Raw genomic sequence first — 21,323 nt, forward strand, 5'->3', positions numbered from 1 at the left:
TGCGAAGGTTCGGCTGAGGTTTTAGGAGACGGCCAATGTCAATGGCAATGGATTGGGTGGTGAGCCGACGACTGATGAATAGTAGATTGGGTTTAAACTCTAGGATTTGGGTTGTCTTAGGAAGTGTTTGGGCCTAAGTTATACTGCATTACTTTCTGCTAAAACTGGCCCACTATACAATATTTCTTTTAGGTCTACCTTTTTTTTTTTTTTTTCGTTCTTAGGAGGAGATTGAAACATTGAAGATCACGGTTATTGAATTATTATTTATACTGATTATTATAAAATATTATTACATAGGATTAAACTAACAGATTGATATTTGTATAAATTTATATGAAATTGTTATTGATGTTTGAAAATTATGAATTCACATGAATTTACGCATGTAATATCACAAAAAAAAAAAAGTTTGACAGTACTCTCAACCATCTTATAAAAACAAAAACAATACTCATGACATATTACATAAATGATGAGTCCTTGCACACTTAAATTGATAAAAGGATAAAAGAATTTGACTTAAGATTAAGACTCTACTCATGTTATTATTCATTTCTAACTTCCCATGATTCGGTTAGGAGTTAGGAGAAAGCTCCTGTAGACTTAGGTTGGTGCATGAACCAATAAGGCTTTGCCTCAAAACCATGACATTAGTAGCCGAACCTCATGTATGATGTAAAGCTTTCTTGTCTGCATTTGGTTGTATCACGGTCCAACAATTATGTTGGAAATTTTGAATATAATTGTAAATACATAAATATATCATATAATATAATAAAAAAGAGATCACGAAAAACTTAAAATATAATTGCATGAGTCTAGAGAGTTACATATTTATTTTATTTATACTTAAGAATTATTATATGTATCTAACAATTATATAAATAATTATATGTGATTATGAACTGTTATATGCACTCAATAATTGTATAACAACTGAATTCTCGAAATATATTAATCGCATGACTTATTTTTTTATATGAATTTGATGTAATAAAAAAAAAAAACTTTCTTAGAGCCATGAAAGTTTGACACTCATTCGTGCGAGTGAAAAATGTTGGGATAATTTGCCCATAATGAGTGGTTACATCTCATGAAAGAACGGCATTTAGGCAGTTTTTTTGGAGTAAACATGAAATTTGCCTTAGGGGGTTTAAAAACAAAAGAAATGCCGCCCAATTTTTTTTGTCTTTTTGTTAATCATAATGATATTCAGCCATTAACAAAAGGGGGAGAAAAGTTTGTTTCTTTTTACAACACAACTAAAGTAGAAAGAAAAAGAGAGAGCAATCGGACAGATATTGAACAATTTTCAATGAAAAATTTTTGTATTTGATATGAAAAACTTATGCTGTGAAAATGAATAATTTTCGTATTGTGATATTATTTAACAATCAGTTATTAAAGTAAGACTTTTGTTTTTGTTTTCGTGTTCGCTCAATAATTAAATATATATGATTATATTCGTGTGTGTGTGTGTGTGTGTATTGCATGTAAATTTAACTCACATCTTATTCTCCAAGGGTTTTTGCTTTGCAACTTGATTGATGGAAGTGTAATAATGTCCATTTATGAGCAGCCATTCACAATTCCCGGGCTTAAAAGATTTCAACTTGAGCCTCCAGAGATAGGTCAGATACAGGCAAATGTCGGTACCATACTATACGGGGCTTTATATAAGCCTGATGCAACAAGATTTGGACCTCCACCATACAAAAACTTGATAAGTGTGTATGATGGTCCTAGTGTACAGCTTGTTTGTGATTCATGGATAAATGCAGTTGACATGAGATCACAATATTTGCGGAGCAAAGGTATTTTAGTTTGGAAGGTCTGTATTTTCTGCATTGGCAAATTTACGTGCCTGATTATTATTCTTTTCTTCAAGAAAAGTTTAATTCCTAATATCATATGACTCTAGATTAGGATATATGACTATTGCTGACAAATATGTGCTGTTCCTCCAACAAAACGTAAGGGGGAACTAGGTAATTACTAAGCTTATTACTGGCATCCCCTTTTTTTTTTTTTCTGGCATTCAAATTTTAGCTAGTGTCGCAAATATGATGTCATATCTATGATTTCAGTTTATTTGACGTTCACTTAAGTTACTCATGCTCGTTCATGTCCCAAATATGATGTCATATTTCAAACTGTTCATGAAGATCATTACAACATCTTCCGCATCCCATTACTTCCTTACCTGACATATGGCCTTTGCAGTTAGATAATGAAGGAAGAGCTAGACATGGACTGAAGTTTAAGGGCTGTCTCAAAAACAGCATTAGCCGAGTTGATGCTGAGGATCAGCTCACAGGAGCTGGCTAATTAAACAAGGGCTAACAAAGATTGATCATATTCGGTTGTACGTTTGGAGCTATGGTGGTCATCTCTCAGCCATGGTCTTGGCCAGGTTTCCTGATGTTTTGCAATATGCTGTCTTTGGTGCTCCTGTTACATCATGGATGGATAGGACACATTTTACGCTGAGAAGTACATGGGATTGCCTTCTGAAGATGCCGAGAGTTACAAGTATGGCTCCGTGATGCACCGTGTTAATAAGATGAAAAGAGGGCTGCTATAATTGGTTCGTGGCATGATCAATGGAAATGTGAATTTTAGGAACTCGGCGAGGCTCGTTAACGCACTTGTGGCAGCTCGAAAGCCGTATGAGTTACCGTATGAGCTATTGATTTTTCCAGATGAACGTCAAATGCCACCCTGTCATAGGGACCGAGTTTATATGGAGGAGAGGATATGGGAATTCATTGAGAGTAGCTTGTGAGGTAACTTCTTGTTTATACATCATCAATTATTTAGTGTTGTTTGTTGGAAAAGAGAATGATGGGGTTCATTTCTGATTTTGTGTGGAAACTTATAATGTGATTTGACAACTAAGTATTTTAATAAAATTATTGTTTAATTAGACTCCATTTGGGAGTCTAATGCAAATGCACTCTCACCGCTTTGAAAAGTGCGCTTTATAACTGTTCAATGCGCGTTTTAGAACTGGATTTTTCTTCATTAGGCTGGGAAATGGAGCCTTACGCATATCATTCTTTTATCAATGAATCTACCAGAGCATCTAACTTTAATCGAACATGTCAATTGCCATAAGCTGGATGCTGCGTTGCAAAGGTGGAAAAGTTTTTGGCAATTCTCCGGCTGATGCACAGGTTGAAAGTGAAACTCATTTAAAGGCTCAACCATCCGTCTCTAATTGACCCAGGTGCACTAGGCCATAGGGTTTTAAGCCACGAGGCCACCAACCTGTGGATCAAACTCAACGCCGATGGGATTGCTTTGATCACCAACCAATCAACAACGCAGTGGCTAAGCATTTATTTCTGTACTCAGTCACCGACACCAATAATTTTAGGCTAAGCCTCAGATTTAGGTAACCAAAAAGTTGCAGGCTTGCAGCAACAACAGCCCACCAGAGACAAAGGTGGGTTTGGATCCCACTGGAGCTGCGTTCGGTGGAATTGGACACCTTTTTGCCTCTCAAGTATATGATGCCACTTGGATGACATCTCAGTGCGAGTAAACTCAATGTTTGTTCAATTGGAGATCGAAATATACAGATTGCAGTGGACAAAGGAGAGTGTAGATGAGATTTATGGACCATATTACTCCCTTTTTTTTTTATTTTCTAAAATATTTCAACATGTATATTTTTTGTCTTTTGTTTTTTGTTTTTAAATTTAAATTTGTTTATTTTGATATATGTTATATATATATATATTTATGTTTAATATTAATTTATCTAAATAATATTTATAATTGTTATAGACATAGTTTTTATAATATTTTGAAGTATTTTATATTTAATATTTAAAAATAATTTTACTAATTTTTAATTTATTAACCAAAAATTATTTAATATAAAATAATTTAAATAATTTATAATTATTTATTAATTTCACAAATTTAAAATACATATTATAAATTTTAGTGTATATAACTTTTAATTTAATATTTTTAATGATTATTTTTTATTAAACTTTTTTTCATCATCACAGCTGTGTTTGTATTAAAAAATATATCTCACTAGTAAAATATATCTTAGTATTAATTTTAATTTTACACTACAATAATTAATTTTATTATCATCTCTGTATTTAATTTCATTGTTTATTCAAATGGATAATGTGTCAAAATTAAGAAAAATATGTAAACATCATTTCCTTATTACAACACGATTTTGACTAGTGACCCTTGTTACAATATCATGAAAAAAATTAGAAAGATAAAATTATATTTCATACAACTAAAAACTAAAAAAAAAAGGTAAGAAAGATAATTTAAATTTAAGCCTGTAGGCCAGCCGAGAAAGCAACCCCAGTTGATGGTAACCATGACGATCCATAGATAAACTGTGCGACAGTGAATTTGCCTGCTTCAGTCTCTGAAGTGATGACCCTATACCCGGGCCATCTGACCCGTTGCCCAACTGCCGCCCCTGGCCCATAATTCATGTATTCACCATAGTATAGTGTATCCAAGGCAAATCCAGCATTCCACTCCAGCCATCCCCTAGGGTGAATGTGGTCACTCATGTACGATAACATGAACACTGCCCTAGAGTACAACTTCCATGGACGGCCTAGATACGTTTGAAAGCTACCCTTGACGGCTGCCAGATCCGAGGTGGGTAGGATCCGACATGCATGGACCGAAATACCAGTATTTTGGTTCGGGTCCTTTCGGTTTTGGGCGGTGATTGTGTTCTTCTGGAGGGGCATGGGCTTCCGGGCGTAAATACTACAGTTCTGGATTACCACAGCGGCGTTACCAAAAATGAAATCAACAGTCCCGTAAATGTCACATTCACGGTAGAATTGGCGATTGGAGTGAACATACAAAGTGTCTTGGTATCCAATGATGTTGCATCTGTAAACCACGGCATGGTCTGCCCCAATTCGAAGAGCCACTGCCTGGTGCTTGGCTGGTCCAGCCCAGTTCTCAAATGTCATGTCCTTTGCAATAAAACCAGCTCCGCTTGCCGCTAAAAGGATCAAATAAAAAAGAAAGAATTTGTCACGAAAGTTGTACATGTTGGAGCTCATGATTATTGGACGAGAATAACATGCCAATTAGTGATAGAAGATAGCCCCATGACCCAGTCTTTTGTACGGAATTGGATAAAGAAAAGAGCGCTTTTTTTCTTTTTTTTTAAGAGAGAGAGAGACAGAGAGGGAGAGATGAATTAAAACATTCCCATTATTCCAATTTCCAATGAGCTTCAGCCTCAATAGTAATTCAGTGGCAATCAACAATAACATATCTTAAGCATTATTCCATGTCCAATCATTTCCCAACGGTTTCCTATTCCTCCCCCCCCCCCTCCGCCACCAAAAAAAAAAAAAAACTGTTCTGTTTCAGCTTTTTAGAAGAGCAAATGTAATTTTCAATTGATAAGAGACGATGAACTGGCTACAGAAATCTAGTACTTTGTCTGTCTATAACAACAGCCCACGTGCACCTCTAAGTCATGCATGGTTACTGGTTTGGGTCCGACGTTTTTCTTCCTTTTTTATTTTACCTGAAATAAATAGAAGGGTAAACAATAAACTGACCGAAGACAGCGGTGTGGAAGGTCGTCATGTTGTCAAATACACTCTTTCCTCCTGTAATGACTGTTTGACCCTTACCGTCACCTATAAACATCAAGTTGATTTTCTTCCTCCCCACCTTCAAATTATCCTCTTCATACCTGTTATATAGTATTAAATTTAATACTAAAATAAAATATTTCATCTTCAGAAAGTTGTCATTATAAACAAGAATTGCTTTTTTTTTTTTTTTAACTATGATCATTGTGTGAAGTAAAAAATATGCAATCATGAATTGGAAAAAGAACAAGATAGGAAAAGGTTTTTGGTAACGAACTACAAAATGTGCAGTACTTCAAGGCTACTTTCGTCGTTTTAAGAAATAAAACAACGCTGACGAAAAAGAGGAAGAAGAAAAATATGGAAAGGTGATTTCAGAAAAAGCCAAAAGTGAAAAAGCTGTCGTAGCGTATTTGGATCTTTTTGATCACCAATTTACCTTCCTGCTCTCACGTAAATGATGATTCGCCGAGGACTATGCTCTGGCGCCTTTTTAATCGCCTCAGTAATCGTCTTAACCGTGCCGTTCCCATCTTTCGAAACGATTATGTCAGCCTGGATCGCCGACACTGGAGTGTTGAGCAGCTCCCTCTCTTTCCTTCCCAGCCATTTCGGGAAATTCTCCTCGTGGACATTTGCTCCCGATATACCGTCATACGAAGCCAGCAACCTCCTGTTATGTATCGGCACTCCCGCGAAATCGTCTCCGCCACTCGCCACGAAAATCGACAAGCAGTTGCTTACGAGTTCCGACAAGTCCTTCAATTTCTCGGCCACTTGGTCCTTGGCCGCCCCGCTCACTCCATCAAATCCCTCCGTACACGTGTCCTGGTTCGTCAAAGCCGCGCTAAGCCACGTCATCACGTCTTGATTGGACCCGCCTTTTTTATCGTCGTCCCGAGAAGGAATAACGGAGGAGAGAGAACGGGAGAGGGCGTCGACGGAATCTTCCAGAAGCTCGAGGCAGTCGTCGTATGCCGACCGTACACGTGTATCCATCAGGACGTAGGACAAGGACGTTGTCAAATAAAGAGCTTTGCTGAAGTGCTGCAGCGTCATATTGAAGGAAATGTGAACGAGGTCTTGCTCACTAGCAGTGAGCGAGCCAGGGAATTCAAGGAGTGAGTTGACACAGAGGCTCGGGAACCGAGTTTTGCTACATGTCTTGGAAATGGCTTGGGTGGGCTTACGACGGATTTGGGTGCCAACTGGGTCGGCGCCTCCTCCACGGAGCCCAATTAGGAGCCCAGCACACACAGCCGAGACAACGATCATAGCCAACGCAATAACTGAAACGCAAACAAGCTTTCTCTTTTTGTTTTTGGCCATGGGTTCTTCATATTCTTGTTGTTGTTGCTGCTGCTGAGGAAGTCCAGAGCCTCCAGGTTGTGATGGTCGGAGCCTGTCATACTCCATTGCTCTTTTCTTTTCTTTTCTTGGTGGTGGCTGCAAAATCAGTAATTTAGTGAAAGAGAATAGAAATGAGAGGTGGCTAAAAGCTATTAATCTTACTACAACAACGTGATAGAGCTAAGAGAGAAGTGAAGTGAGAGACGGTCGGTGTGAAGTCTATGTCGCCAGCATGAGCTGTCCTCTACTTTCAGCTCTCTTTTGCCCACTGGCCGGGATAGGCTAGAAATTATGCTTCCCTCCCATCACTATAGATACGTAAATCGTTTTACTTTCCTCATCTTTTTCTGGATTTGAAAAGTGGATGACAAATATATTAATAAATAAATTATATATGATAAATTAAGGAAATAACAGAGAACTTTTTGTTTGCTTTTAAGCATTCAAGTTAAAGACTTGGTAATTAACAATGAGTGGATTTGTGGGGAATTTTTTAATGGATTGTGATTCATAAAAATGTCGATTAGTTGTGAACATCCTTCTACTTAACAGAAATTTCTGAACGTTAATCTTTTTTTGGTATGTTTACGAGAGACCGGCTGTTGTTAGGATTTTTTTTTCTTAATATTTTTCTGTCTTTTGTTTACCACTGAAGTTTGCAGTCAATATCCTCAATTCTAGACCAGACTTCATCTCATTGAAGCTCATGATTTTTTTCCTAATTAGTCATAACATTTTTTTTCACAAAAGAAACAATAGTTCGAGGATAGGAAAATGGGTAGTAGATAATGGTATAATTGTATTGAAATAATATAGAGAGAAACTCAAGTTCGAGCTCGAATTTATTCAAAAATTTGATTCAAATTCGATTGAGTTTTAATTTTTAAATTCAAGTTCAATTTAAGATAAAAATTGAATTATTTGAACTCAATCAATTAAACTTGTTTATTGAATAAAAAGTGAGTTTAATTTTCATACTTGAGTACTCAAGCTCAAATTTGAATTGATATATATATATATATATATATGTGTGTGTGTGTGTGTGTAAAATAGTATTTTCCTAATTAACATAATAAAAAAATATATTAAAATATAAAATATTAACTAAGTTCGTGAGTTACTCGAATCAAGCATTAAAATGTTCGAATTTGATGTCTTGATAAATTGAACTGCTTGAGCTCGATTTAATAATAATTGAATTGAATTCGAATAGTTTACAAATATAGATATATCATTTACATCTCTAATTGCAATTGTTAAAACTTAAATTCAAATCGGTTAAATACCAACTTTTAAAAATAGTTTCTTCAAAATAACTATTTGAACCAACTTAGCTAACTCTTAATTCTTTTAGGCATATTATTAAGTGCATTGCCTTTTTCTAATGATCAAGATTTGATGTGAATCTTATTCCACACAAAATACAAATAGAAATTACAGAGGTATAGTTTTTAGTATTTAAGTTTAATGCTATAGGGGAAGTAAGGCCATCTAACAATACAATTAAATTAACATAATCTAGCATTGAAAAGGAATAGGGTAGGGGTAATTATTTAAGAGAAAAAAGGAAAAGAAAGGATCAAGGGGGTATGATAAGAATAATTATACAAAATAATTAAAGTTCATATCATTTACAATTAATTGTATATAATTATGAAATTTCAATAATCGATAAGTGTAAATCCAAATACGTTTTATTTAAATTCATATAAATTCTGGCTCTTATTTAGTTTATATGATTGAAGTTAAGTAATTAATATAATCGTAAATTAAATAAATTATAACTGAAATTTAAATTTTAATATATTTAATGTTTTTATTTTTATATTATAATTTTTTATAAAAAAAATTAAATCAATAATAAATATAAGTTAGGGTTAGGGTTTAAAAACTGAAATAGTAATTAAAATGGCGGCCTATATATCATGTAGGATTGGCTCAATTAACACAGATTTTGTATTTCTTTGAAATGGTGGAGTCCTTCATATCATATTTAGAAATAAAGACAATTGGAAATTATAAAAAAAAAAAATTGATTTATTAATGGAAAAGGAAAGAAAGTAGGAACCCATTGATGGAATCTCTTTACACGTTATTCAACTTGCCAAATTCAGGCTCATGTCATGAGCTATTTATAAATATCCTTAATTATTAATTACAGAGTTTAATTGTGATTTTTTTTTTTATTTAACATCAAAAGGTTTTGGGTGTCATCCACTACATCTTTTCTTTGGATCGATATAAACAGATTTATTTATGCTGAATTTAATAAATTTATAAGAAATTATTTTTTCATAATCTTTCAACAAATTTAAACTCAAACGACAAAGAGAAAAATGCATTTTCTTCACCACCTAAGTCAATCCTCCATCCATCGGTAATTATGAATTTTTTTTTTTCAGCTGAATTAAGATCAATTTAATTTTCAATTTTTCAACCAATAAAATTTTAATCTAGTGATATTAAAATCAACTTTGAAACTGAAAGTGTAGAGTTCAAATTTCAATCATAACACTAAAAATAAAAAAATAATTCAAATTTAATTTCTTAGTGGAATTGAACAACAGGGTGGAAGTTAATTGCAGAAAAAGGTGGCACAAATAGAAATCATTAATCATGCAAGTAATTGCTTAGCCAACAAGTTATGAAGAATTAACAGTCCATATTAACTATAATGGGTTGTTAAATTATGTCAACTCAAAAAAGTTGGTCCTTATGTTTGCTTTATGCCCCTCTTTTGAAGGATGTAATCCAATCGAACTATAATTAGTGCGTGCTTCGTTAAGATTATTATGCCAAAATAATATTGTTCGCAGAATAAGAATTTAGACCATTACAGTACAATCAAGCTTTTATAAAAGATTCTCAATTTGATCATGTTTGCATGAAACTAGTACAAAAAGTTTATCGCACCTAATTACTTGATTTAGTTGATTTGTGCATATAATTTTTTTTTTTAGAATAAGATTAAAATATCTCATTCTTCAAATAAAAAATAGATAATTGATAGATAGTTTAATTGGTAGCTATTATATATATAATTATATATTATATAAAAAATCGGTGAAGAAAATATAAAAGGATATTGAATTATACTAATAAATTAATATTGTTCCAATCTTAGTTTCCTCATCATCCAATTTCAGCTTCTTTTTCTCTACCTTTAGAAGTATGTAATTTTTCTCCATGGTGGTAGGAGACACGGGACCTTCTTACCTAAACTCCATTCACATGATTTCTCACAATGTTGCCTAGCTATTTTGCAACCATCATTTTTTTTTTCCTTTTTATAAAATAGATCATAATTTGAAGATAAAAAAAAAAGGTTATAGATGTTGAAATTTTAAATTTCAAACTTGTTAAATGTCATTTTTTAATCATGAATGTATGAATTAATTGAATTAAATTTTAAATTCGTAACAATTATTTTCTTAATACTTGGAATTGTTTTTTTTTTTTGTTAATAAATTAATAATTATTGAGTTATTTTCGAGGAAAAAAGTAATTCTAAAACCAAAATGACTTCAAAGCAGGAAAATTATGGTGCTTAATTAGATAAGTAAAGTAACCCATCATTTATAAGCTAGGATGCATGCATGCCTGTCGTCAAAACTAGGATTTCCCTTTTTATGATCTAATTTTAATGAAAGAGATTTAATTACTAGTAATTAAGATGAAAATAAACTTTTAGATTTATTAATGATATTTTAGTAATATTTTAATATTATTTTAAATTGATGATATTATTTTAATTATATTTCAATAATATTCTAAATTGATTTAATATTAATTTAGAGAATATTAGATATTGATTTAGTTGATTATAGGAATTAATTTAGTCATTATTTCTATTTATTGTATTTTTTATTTTGTAATATTTTACCCCTATATAAATAAGCTTTAAGCCTCATTGTAATATATAAGTCATTGTAATAAAGTTTTCATCATTTTTTTTATGGTATTAGAGCAATTTCATAATTCATTCCAAAGGTGAATCTTTTGGGAATAACTAATATTTGCTTATTCTTATCTTTGGTTTATTCTCATTTCTAATTTTATTTTTGCTTTCGTGTTTCAATTTTTTTTAGGTTTCTCTTCTCATCTTCAAGATTCATCTTTTATATCAATATTAATAACTTCCCAAATCTCCATTTTATTTTTTTTTCAAGAGTTTAATGACAGGTATTCAATGAGAAAATATACAACTAATTTTAATTATCTCTACAATAGGTAGGGTACAGCTATGCGTAGTTATCTAAAGGAAATAAAATTATGGTTTGTTGTTACTGAAGAACGTAAAGTACCAGAAAGAAAAGAAAAAGAATCCGGTAATAAATTTATAAATCAACTAGAGGAATGAGAAAGTAAAAATCATTGAATTCTAACATGGTTCACTAACACCACTGTTTTTTCTATTAATGTACATTTTGGGTGATTTGAACTTGCTAAGGATGCTTGAGTTTTTTTGCCACATGGTATAGCTTTACTATCCTTACTTATCAATATCATATTTTGATCACTTTATCTCGTTTTCATCAAGAACCAGGTCATCGATTGATATTTTCATTCTAAAATGTAACATTTATGGGACATGCTAAAAAATTTTGAGTCGAAATTCAAATATGAAAGTGATGCTGGTAATTTTATTATTTATCAAAATCAAAATCACCTTATTCAATTTCTAATAGCATTTTAAGATGAATTTAAGAATGCCAGGTCTTCACTTTTGTGTCGACATTCCTTAGCAACTATGGATAAGGCTTTTATGGAATTGATATATGAGGAAACTCGATTGGGTATAAGTCAAACTTATAGTGTTGATATTATTATTGTTGTTGCTCCTTAGAAAAATACTGCTCTACTTTCCATAAGTTTTGTTCACGATGTGGGAGGACTAATCATCTCGTTCAGAAATGTAGAGCTAAATATCATTATAATAATAGTCTAATTCATGATCCTCACACTAATAAGACTGCTCAACAATAACCACTGAACCAAATACTTTTGAATCTTCTTTTGAGACCATTACAATCTCCACTACTAATTTTTGAACTTTGTTCAATCAAGAATTATCTTAATTTCATGTTTTTGCCATGTCTATTGCCACATCAGGTAATGTTTGGTTGTTTGATACTACCTATGAAAATTATATGACTATTGACCTTTCTTTGTTAAAAAATAACATACCTGTACCTAATGATCCAATCATTAAAATAGCAAATCGATTTATCTTAAAAGCTAGCCACATTGGTAATATTGAAATCTTAAAACTATGTATATCTGACACTTGTTCCTAATCTTGCTTTAAATTTACTTTTGTTGCCAACTTTGTGACCTTGATCTTAATTTACATTTTTTACAAAGATATGGCTGTATTGTGTAAGATTCTCAAACAAGTTAGAAAATTGGGACATGACATAAGGTTGAAACACTATTTGAGTTTGAAACTTTAAAAATTCTATAACATTTGCTTACTATTGCTATTTATCAATAACCGACTCTTTAGTTTCTTTAGATTTATGGCATTATAGGCTAGGCCATGCATCTATTTCTTGAATAAAGTCACTTGCTTCCACTAGTATCTTAAGTAATATTTCTCATGATATTTTTGATTGTTTGTTTTATCAACTTGGAAAGTAAAGTGCTTTACCATTTAATAAAAGTGATTCTATCTCATATGTTCTTTTTTATTTAGTCCATTATGATATTTAGGGTCTAGCTTCCACACCAACCCTATGAGGTTCATGTTACTTTGTTATAGTTATTGATGCTTTCTCTTGTTATACTTGGATATTTATTCAAACAAAGAATTCAACTTTTATCAATTTTTCATAAATTTAATAACATGTTACAAACTCAATATTTTTTAAAAATAAAATTTTTAGATCTAATAATGCTACTGAATATACAGAAATTGAGTTTCATAACTTGTTAAAGGATGATGAAACTTTTTCGTAGAGATCTTGCCCATATACTTCACAACAAAATGATTGAGCTGAAAGAAAATATCATCATATTCTTGACACAACTTATGCCTTTCTCATTTTTGAATATTTTTTGGGTAAAGCTACTCTTACTATTGTTTACACTATTGATCGTATTCCCACACCAGTATTAGGCATATGGTTTCCCTATGAGTGTCTATACAGTAAGGTACTTGATTACCATTCTTTCAAAGTTTTTAGATGTGTTTGCTTTGTTCTACTTTTAACTCATCAAAGGACTAAAAGTGAACCTAGAGCTAAATTGTGTTATATTTTAGGTTATGGTATAGAATACAAAGGGTATAGGTGTTATGATCCTGTGTATAAATGTCTTTGCATCTCAATGCATGTAGTTTTTTTAAGAATATAAAAGTTCACTAGTGTGTCTTCATTACATTCTCCATGTTCTTCTTCATGTATTTTTACAAATTCATTTTTTGATTTTTCTTCAAATAAAGAGACTATTATAGGTACTTTTGACTTAAATAGTGATCCATCTTCTTCTATTCCTACTATGTCTGATCTCATTGAGGCTTATATTAATACTATTATCCTTTCACCATATATACCGCCTTCACTTCATCGTTTCACCTTGGTAAGGGAACCCAATACTTAACTTCGTGATTTCACTATTATTATGCTTTAGCCACGTTATATGAACCTTATAATTTTTGTGAAGCTGTCTCTAATTCTATGTAATAGCAAGCAATGACAAATAAGTTTCAGACTCTTGAAAAAACTCATACTTAGGATATTATTGAATGATTTTTTGATAAGTCAATGACTGATTATAAGTGGGTCTACAAGATCAAGACTAGATCTAATAGGTCAGTAGAACATTACAAAGCTCGTTTTGTTGCTCGAGGATTTGCACAAGAATATGGGTTTGACTATGAAAAAACTTTTACCTTAATTACATATCTCACATCTGTTCATTTATTATTAGCTACTGTTGCAACTAGAAATTGATCAACCTTTCAAATTGATGTTAAAAATTACCTTCTTGAATGGTGATCTCACCAAGAAAATTTATATGAAGCCACCTCCTGGTTTATTTGTACTTTATAACATAGTTTTGTTGTTTTTGACGTGTTTTATATGGTTTTAAGCAAGCCCTAGACTTTGGTTCTTGAAGTTTAGCACCATTGTTGCACTAGAGGTATAAATGATACATTAGTACTCACAAACTACTCAGGTTCGATTCGAATAAAACTTGAATTTGACTCGATTATTATCGAGTCAAGTTTGAGCTCGAGTAGCACGACTCATCGATCGAGCTAAATTCAAGTATTTTTATACCTAGTTTGATTAGCTCGTGAGCCTAATCGAGCGTTTATAGTTAAATATATTTTTATTATTTTAATTAATAAAATATCTCAAACTTGAGCTCAAGCTCGAGCATAAATAATTAAGTTTTTATCGAATATAAGAATTGAGCTTATTTTTACATGTTAATTAAGTCTAATCGAGTAAGCTCAAGTAGGTCGATTTTTATCTTGAGTCGAGCTCGATCTAGAAAATAATACTCGATTGAGTTTGAGTTGAGTTTTGAGCATTGAATTTCAAATCGAGCTTTAGCTCAAAGTTAATACTGTATTGACTCGAACTCAATCGATTATACCCTTATGTTGCACAACTTGATTTTATATTAAGTAATCATGATTCTGCCCTTTTTACTTGAACGACTAAAAATGATGCTACTTTTTTCTTACTTTATGTGGATGATATGATTATTACGGGTAATGATGCAAATGGTGTTGAAGATTTGAAAATTTTTCTTCATTCTAAGTTTAAGATAAAAGACCTTGATCCTTTGAGTTATTTTTTAGACCTTGAAGTCATTAGTGATTCTACTAGCTTACATTTGTCTCAAACAAAGCATGTTTTTGATCTTATTGCTCGAGCAAGTTTAATTGATAGTAAGATTGCATCATCACCACTTGAACAAAATTTGAAGCTTTCTTTTTCTGATGGTACACCACTTTCAGACCCTTATTTGTATCAAATTTAGATAGGTAGTCTCATATATTTGATAGTTACTCGTCCAGATATTACTTATGATATTCATCTAGTTAGTCAATTTTTATCTACTCTTCGATCTATTCATTTTACTACGATCCTTCAGATCCTATGATATGTCAAGGGTCTATGTTTTATGGTTTGCATTTTTCTTTTAGTTCTTCTTTGGACTAGCATTGTTATTGTGATGTTGATTAGGCATGAGATCCTATTGATTATTGTTCTACCATAGGTTACTATTTCTTTTTTGGTTCTTCTCTTATTTCTTGGCGAAGTAAAAAATAAACTGTGGTGTCCCGCTTTAGCACTAAAGCTGAGTATCAAGCTCTTACAAATGCCATATCAGAACTTTTATGGTTATAATGGCTATTTTAATATATGGGTGCTTTTCATCACTCTAGTACTCATATATCTTGTGATAATCAGAATGCTATTCAGATAGCTCACAATGATATTTTTTATAAGTGTGCTAAACATATTGAAATTGACTGTCACTTTATTCATCATCATCTGCTTGTTCAAACTCTTTGACTTGTTCCTGTTACTAATGTTGATCAAAAAGCATATATCTTTACCAAATCACATCTACATGGTCAATTTTTTGTTAAAGCTTCCAAACTCAAGTTGGCCTCTACATTATTATCTTGAGTTTGTGGGGAGGGGGTGTCAATGATATTCTAGTAATATTTTGGTAATTTTTTAGATTGATGATATTATTCTAGTAATATTCTAGTAATATCGTAAATTGATTTGATATTAATTTAGTTATTGATTATAGGAATTGATTTAGTCATTATTTTTATTTATTATATTTTTTATTTTGTGACATTTTACCTTTATATAAATAGGCTTTAAGCTCATTGTAATATACAAGTCATTACAATAAAGTTTTCATCATTTTTTTCTTTTTCAAGATTTGAGTAAAACCCATGTGTCGTGAGCAATTGAGCATATCATTACATAAGCTCCCTCATCAAACAGCCATGAAGCATGCGCAAAAGAAAAGAAAAACACTTTACAAGAGCATACCATGGCCATCTGTTAGAAAACAAAAATGGACAAAGCTGTATAATCCCAAAACTACGAAGCACAGAAACATATATGTAATATGGGTACAACATGATAATACGACGACATGATAAATTTTAAAAAATGAAAACAAATATACTATTAGGATACTATAATAAAAAATATTTTTATATATTATAATTATCAATTAAAAATATATGGTAGATATTAGATTGATTTTTAAAAAATCTACTTTTGTGAAAAAAAAAAAAAACTAATGATAGACACAAAATAAAAAAACATATGATTCATTATTCACATGAAAATTGTCTTTTTTTTTTTTTTTCATATTTGGCTAAGTTCAACACCTATATTAATTAGCAATAAGTGTCATAGTGTCAAATATAGAAATGACACAGTTATACAAAAGGTTCAAAAGTGTGCATAATTCATAGTCCCAAAGTCATATAAATTTACCTGATTGTGCTTTTCAGAGCCATTCCTAACAAAGACAATATAGCTTCATCACTTTTAATTTGTGGCCATCTTCTAAGTAAATCTAGATGAATTTTTATGGAGGTCAATTTTTGTAGATTGTACCAATTAAAATTTAAGCATGAACTGATTACGATTTTAATGAAATGTTTATGTTTTTTTATTACCATGAACACTTTTGATGCTGATGCTAATATATTTCTTGAGAAACATAACTATATATGTATTTGAGGCCATGAATTTGATCATTTTAGAATTTTTCTTTTTTTTAAAAAAGACACATACATTAACAATTATTAGAATTTAAATGAAAGCAAAAGGTTCATATAAAGGGATCTTAATCCAATTCATGTAATCATAATTAAAAAGTATCATTGAACATATTTGATATTTAAATTCTAAAATCTATAATCATTTCTTTTATCTTTAAGTTGCTTTTATTATTATTATTTTTATTAAAAATGTATCTATAACTATTGATCTATTGATTTAATTTAACTGTGAAATGAAGGATTAACGTGATGTTAGCAATGGGTAAAAAATGACATGCATATATGTAGACATCAAATTTGTTTGGGTTCTTCGAATTGGGTCCCATTTTTTTAAGTTCACTGAGTTTTATTGAGTTTTGGGCCCAAGGCCCGATTTTAATTTCTTGTGCCTAGGGCCTAAGACACAACTCATGTGAGGGCTTTATTATTTGGCTTGTTTTAATTTTGTTTAATTTTATTAAAATTAATAAAAATAATATAATTATTAAAAAATAATTAATAAAAAAATAATGGAGCAGTAATAGTGGGTGCCGTACACGACACTGGCAACCCATTCGTTTGAGCTGCCATTATACCTTGCCTTAACAACCAATTGCCTTAACAGACACCTACCCTGCCATCAACCTACTTGCCTCTTGAGCTGCCAACTGTTAGCCATCAGCCATGCTAGCCACAACTACCACCACCACCATTTGTAATGAAATTAGGGTAGGAAAATGTGGGATTGATTCCCCGCTAGGGCTCTATAAATAAAGTTTCATGGTAAACCTGAAAAAAAAAAAAAGAGAAAACCTTGCCAAAAAATACCTAGAAAAGAAAAAAAAAAGGAGCCTTTGCCAAAAGAAAACCAAAAAAGTGATCGAAAAAAAAAGAAATAAATCTTGCCAAAAAAAAAAAAACCAAACAAAAACTATCCTCTGTTAAACCAAAAAAAGAAAAACCTTTCCACCTACATAGAAAATAAAAGAGAGAACACAAAACCAAAACAAAAAAACAACCCTTGGAATAAGGACCCAACAAAAGAAAAAGATATAGAAATAAAAAAAGGAGCAAAAAAAATGGTTTTGGGTTTTTTTTTTTTTTTTGAGCCAAAAGGTATAATTTTGGATATAGGGTTTAAGATGCATTTTTAGTGAAAATGAAGTCGGCTCAGGAAAAAAGGAAACGAGAGGATCATTTTGAGAGTTTTTTGAGCTTTTCGACAACTGGCATGGTGGTCGGTTCTAGGTTTGCTAGGGATGACTGTGAGAGTTTGGAAGATTTTTCTTTTGTTGAAATAGAATGAGAAATGAGTTGAAAAAAGAGAGGGGCTTTTATATAAAAGGGAAATGGAGAAACTGACGCTGTTTTAGCCTCATTGGATTTATGAGTCAACTCGAAATTGCACACCAAAACCGCCATAGCACCTTTAAACCACCCTTAAACTAATTTAACTAAACCTTTATTGAACCACCAGACCATTTGAACCGTATGCTGAACCGGTTGGTTTAAGTATATTTTCTTTTTTTTTTGTATTTTTATCATTTTAAGTTTATTATTATTATTATTATTATTAGTATTATTTATACATGTTCAAAATTTTAATTTTTTAAAATAAATATTAGTTGCTTTTTTAACAACAACAACAACAACAATAATAATAATAATAACAAAAAATAAGAACAATAAAATGATGAAAAATAAAGTTTAAATTTTTGATAATTTTGAATTCCATTAAAAAATTAAAATAAACCTTATAAAATAATTAAAAATGATTTCTAAACTTTGGATAATTTTAAATTTAGAAAAATTAGAAAAAAAAAGTAAAAATAATTAAAAAATAAAAAACGTAGGAAAAGAATAGTTTATCCAATGATGAGATTATAAAATATTTCAAATAGTAATGCCTTAAAAATTTTTAGAGGAGAAAATTTTTTTTAAATACTACTCGTATATTAGAGTATTTATAAAAAAAATTTTAATATCATAAAATTTTTCTTTTCTTTCTAAAAAAAATTAATATAAAAAAATAAAATTTTTTAAAGTAAAATAAAATATGTGCATCAATATATTATCATTCGCATTACATATATGATCTTATTTTTATGAAAAATAAATACGAGGCTTCAAAGATAGGATTTTAATATATTTCGAGTAACGATGCCTAAAAAATTTTTAGGTGAGAAAAAATTCTTTTAAATATTATTAACATATTAGAATATTTTAAGAATTATTTTAATAAAATGGATTCTAATTTATTTTTCTTGAATAAAACGAAATAACAAAAAAATGATAAATAATAAAAAAAAACTTTGATAAATAAAGGAGGTTAAGAAAATTATTTTTAAACATCGAAACTCAGACTTTTTTGTTAAAATTAAAGATAACAAGTAATTAATTGTGTTTTAAATAGGCGTTGTGGAATGTTAATATTTTCTTATGTATAACTGACTTTTAGACTTAAACTGTTTTGCTGACCATAAAATTATTTTTTTAATAAATTTTAATATTTTTATTAAAAAGATAAATTTTAATAGGTGACTAATTACACCTAATTAAAAAAGATTAGTAGTGATTTTTTTTTTTTTTTGGTTATATGTATATATTTATATTGGTTGCTTAATTGGCACATAGATTTGATTAGATATCTGAACTTTGTTGAATTATAAATAAGCTTTGGATGGATGGTTTTTGGTGCTGGGATTTGGGCTACGAGTTAAGGGTTTGAGAGAATTAATTTGGAACCGGTTGAACATCTAATTGATGATTGAGTACCCCTGGATCCCACATCAATTTAATGGGGAACATGGGTTCCAGTTGGATATTGTGATCTTGATTTATTTGTTTCTGTAACCTAGTTTTTGAAAAAGAGTCTTGCAAACTTGCGAAAATACAAGATGCGAGTTTTTGCTTCTTCTGCTTCTTTTGTTAGCCCTTGAAGTCTTGAACCCAGGAACTCAGAGAGATGACATGTGCATCTAGCCACCAAGATCAAGGAAGGGCTCAAGCTTTTGTTTCTTCGCATATCAATGGTGCAGATTACTGCCTATCGATGCCTATAGGCCTATAAGTGACACATGGAAAAAAACCCATGATCAGGATGAGCCAGCCATTGATTTGAGAGTAATTTTCTGTTGGTACATGATTTGGGAGTAAATTTATGATTATTGGGTTTTAGAATTGATGAAAGAATAACTGTAATGTACTGATTTTGTCTTAAAAAATTTGGGTAAAAAGTAGTTATTTAATTTTGTTCCTTAATTTCTATTTTTTTCAGCACATTTGGGGCCATAGATGTCACTAAAATCTGTCGTTTTTTCTTTGAAAAATCCCTCCTTTTTTCAACCATGATTATAGGCCTACGTACAGTCGTAATCACTTTAGTTTAGTGCAAGAATAGCTATGAATTCTTAATTATACAAATATATTCTGAAAATATTAACATCTGGTGGCAAAGCTATCGGACAAATGAAAAGAATTGTCAGCATCATGGTGGAGCAGGCTTAATGCAGTGAAGAATTATGGACCACAAACAATAGAGTCCAGAGATGCCGTTGAATCTTTCACAAAGGAATGTTCAGACTTTGGAAACTTTTCTTACCAACAACAATTTTAAGTACACAACTTACCCATAATGAGGAGAAAACGAAAGATACAGAAAATTTATCTTGGCTGAAATATATCACTTTTACTTTGCAGGCGTAAAAGGGGAAACTTGATTGAATCATTTTGCATGAATCATTGAGGCTCAGCATCTAGACTTTATATGTAAAGCTGTACTGATCAAATTAAATTTCTTGTCAAATTGTTTCATCAAATCCCTAACGAAAATAAAATGATTCACCGACCTTTTCCAATTTTGTGAAAAGTATGTCTACAATTGATGTAACGAGATGCAGCGCTGAACCAATGAGTCCATTTCTTCATTAAGGCCACCGGTTTTAGTCAACCATTTAAGTGGAGAAGTGGGAAAAACTTTAAAGAAAGAGACAAAACCAATCAATCTGGTTGGCCCAAGCTTTCAACTTAGGCTTGCACCAACTTTGTATTTGAGTCCCTTACCAGCACTAGCTCTGCCAACCCAAGCTCTTCGTTATCTTAAAATTCTTTGTTTTTATTTGTATGTGATAGTATGCAATTGTACTATTCAATTTTGGAGAAAAGAAGAAAAAGACATTGCTTGTGCATATTATTTTGTGTATGTTAATTTGCAACTGAAAGACTCATCATCTTCCAAATTTCTTTGTTTTTTTTAATTATTATGTGTAGACATTTTTTCATTTGCCATGTTCAAGTTCAGTTGCTGTAAAAAGCTCTCCACAACTTCATCAAATTGAAAAAAAAAAAAATTCCCTTTAGGGTACAATGAACTCCTAATTTCATCTTACGTCGCTTTACAAATGTCACGAGCCTTCCTCGTAAAAACCAGAAACTATGGAAGGAGAAATTAAGAGAGAAAATAATCAGAGAGATGCAGCAGACTGCAATGGATCTGAACAGATGATCAGGTAGTGGAGGTTCATTCACTCTTGGGTTTGGAGCACAAGGGCGCATGAACAACAAGCAAATAAGCACATCATTATTGGTTTTCCAGCCCT

The 21,323-nt window shown here is 31.2% G+C and overlaps 1 protein-coding gene and 1 pseudogene across 2 annotated transcripts; one reads left to right on the top strand and one right to left on the bottom strand.

The window, feature by feature from the left end:
• The first annotated feature begins 1,564 nt into the window (after positions 1 to 1,564).
• On the top strand, positions 1,565 to 3,658 carry LOC111302867 (uncharacterized; annotated as a pseudogene).
• A 505-nt stretch (positions 3,659 to 4,163) lies between these two features.
• LOC111316130 (putative pectinesterase/pectinesterase inhibitor 34) lies at positions 4,164 to 7,268 on the bottom strand. Of its 2 annotated transcripts, XM_022918149.2 has the most exons (4): positions 7,131 to 7,268; positions 6,058 to 7,064; positions 5,583 to 5,719; positions 4,164 to 5,011 (listed from the first exon to the last, which is right to left on the bottom strand). In XM_022918149.2, the coding sequence occupies exons 2-4, from the start codon at positions 7,032 to 7,034 to the stop codon at positions 4,314 to 4,316; spliced, it is 1,812 nt and encodes a 603-aa protein (XP_022773884.2). In that variant the 5' UTR covers positions 7,035 to 7,064; positions 7,131 to 7,268; the 3' UTR covers positions 4,164 to 4,313. The 2 variants fall into 2 exon arrangements, with proteins under 2 accessions (XP_022773884.2, XP_022773879.2); XM_022918144.2 differs by having other exon boundaries at positions 6,058 to 7,225.
• Positions 7,269 to 21,323: the final 14,055 nt, after the last annotated feature.

The sequence above is a fragment of the Durio zibethinus genome, chromosome 9 (genome assembly GCF_047325235.1).
Source record: "Durio zibethinus cultivar Kanyao isolate XHJ-2024 chromosome 9, ASM4732523v1, whole genome shotgun sequence".
Lineage (NCBI taxonomy): Eukaryota > Viridiplantae > Streptophyta > Magnoliopsida > Malvales > Malvaceae > Durio > Durio zibethinus.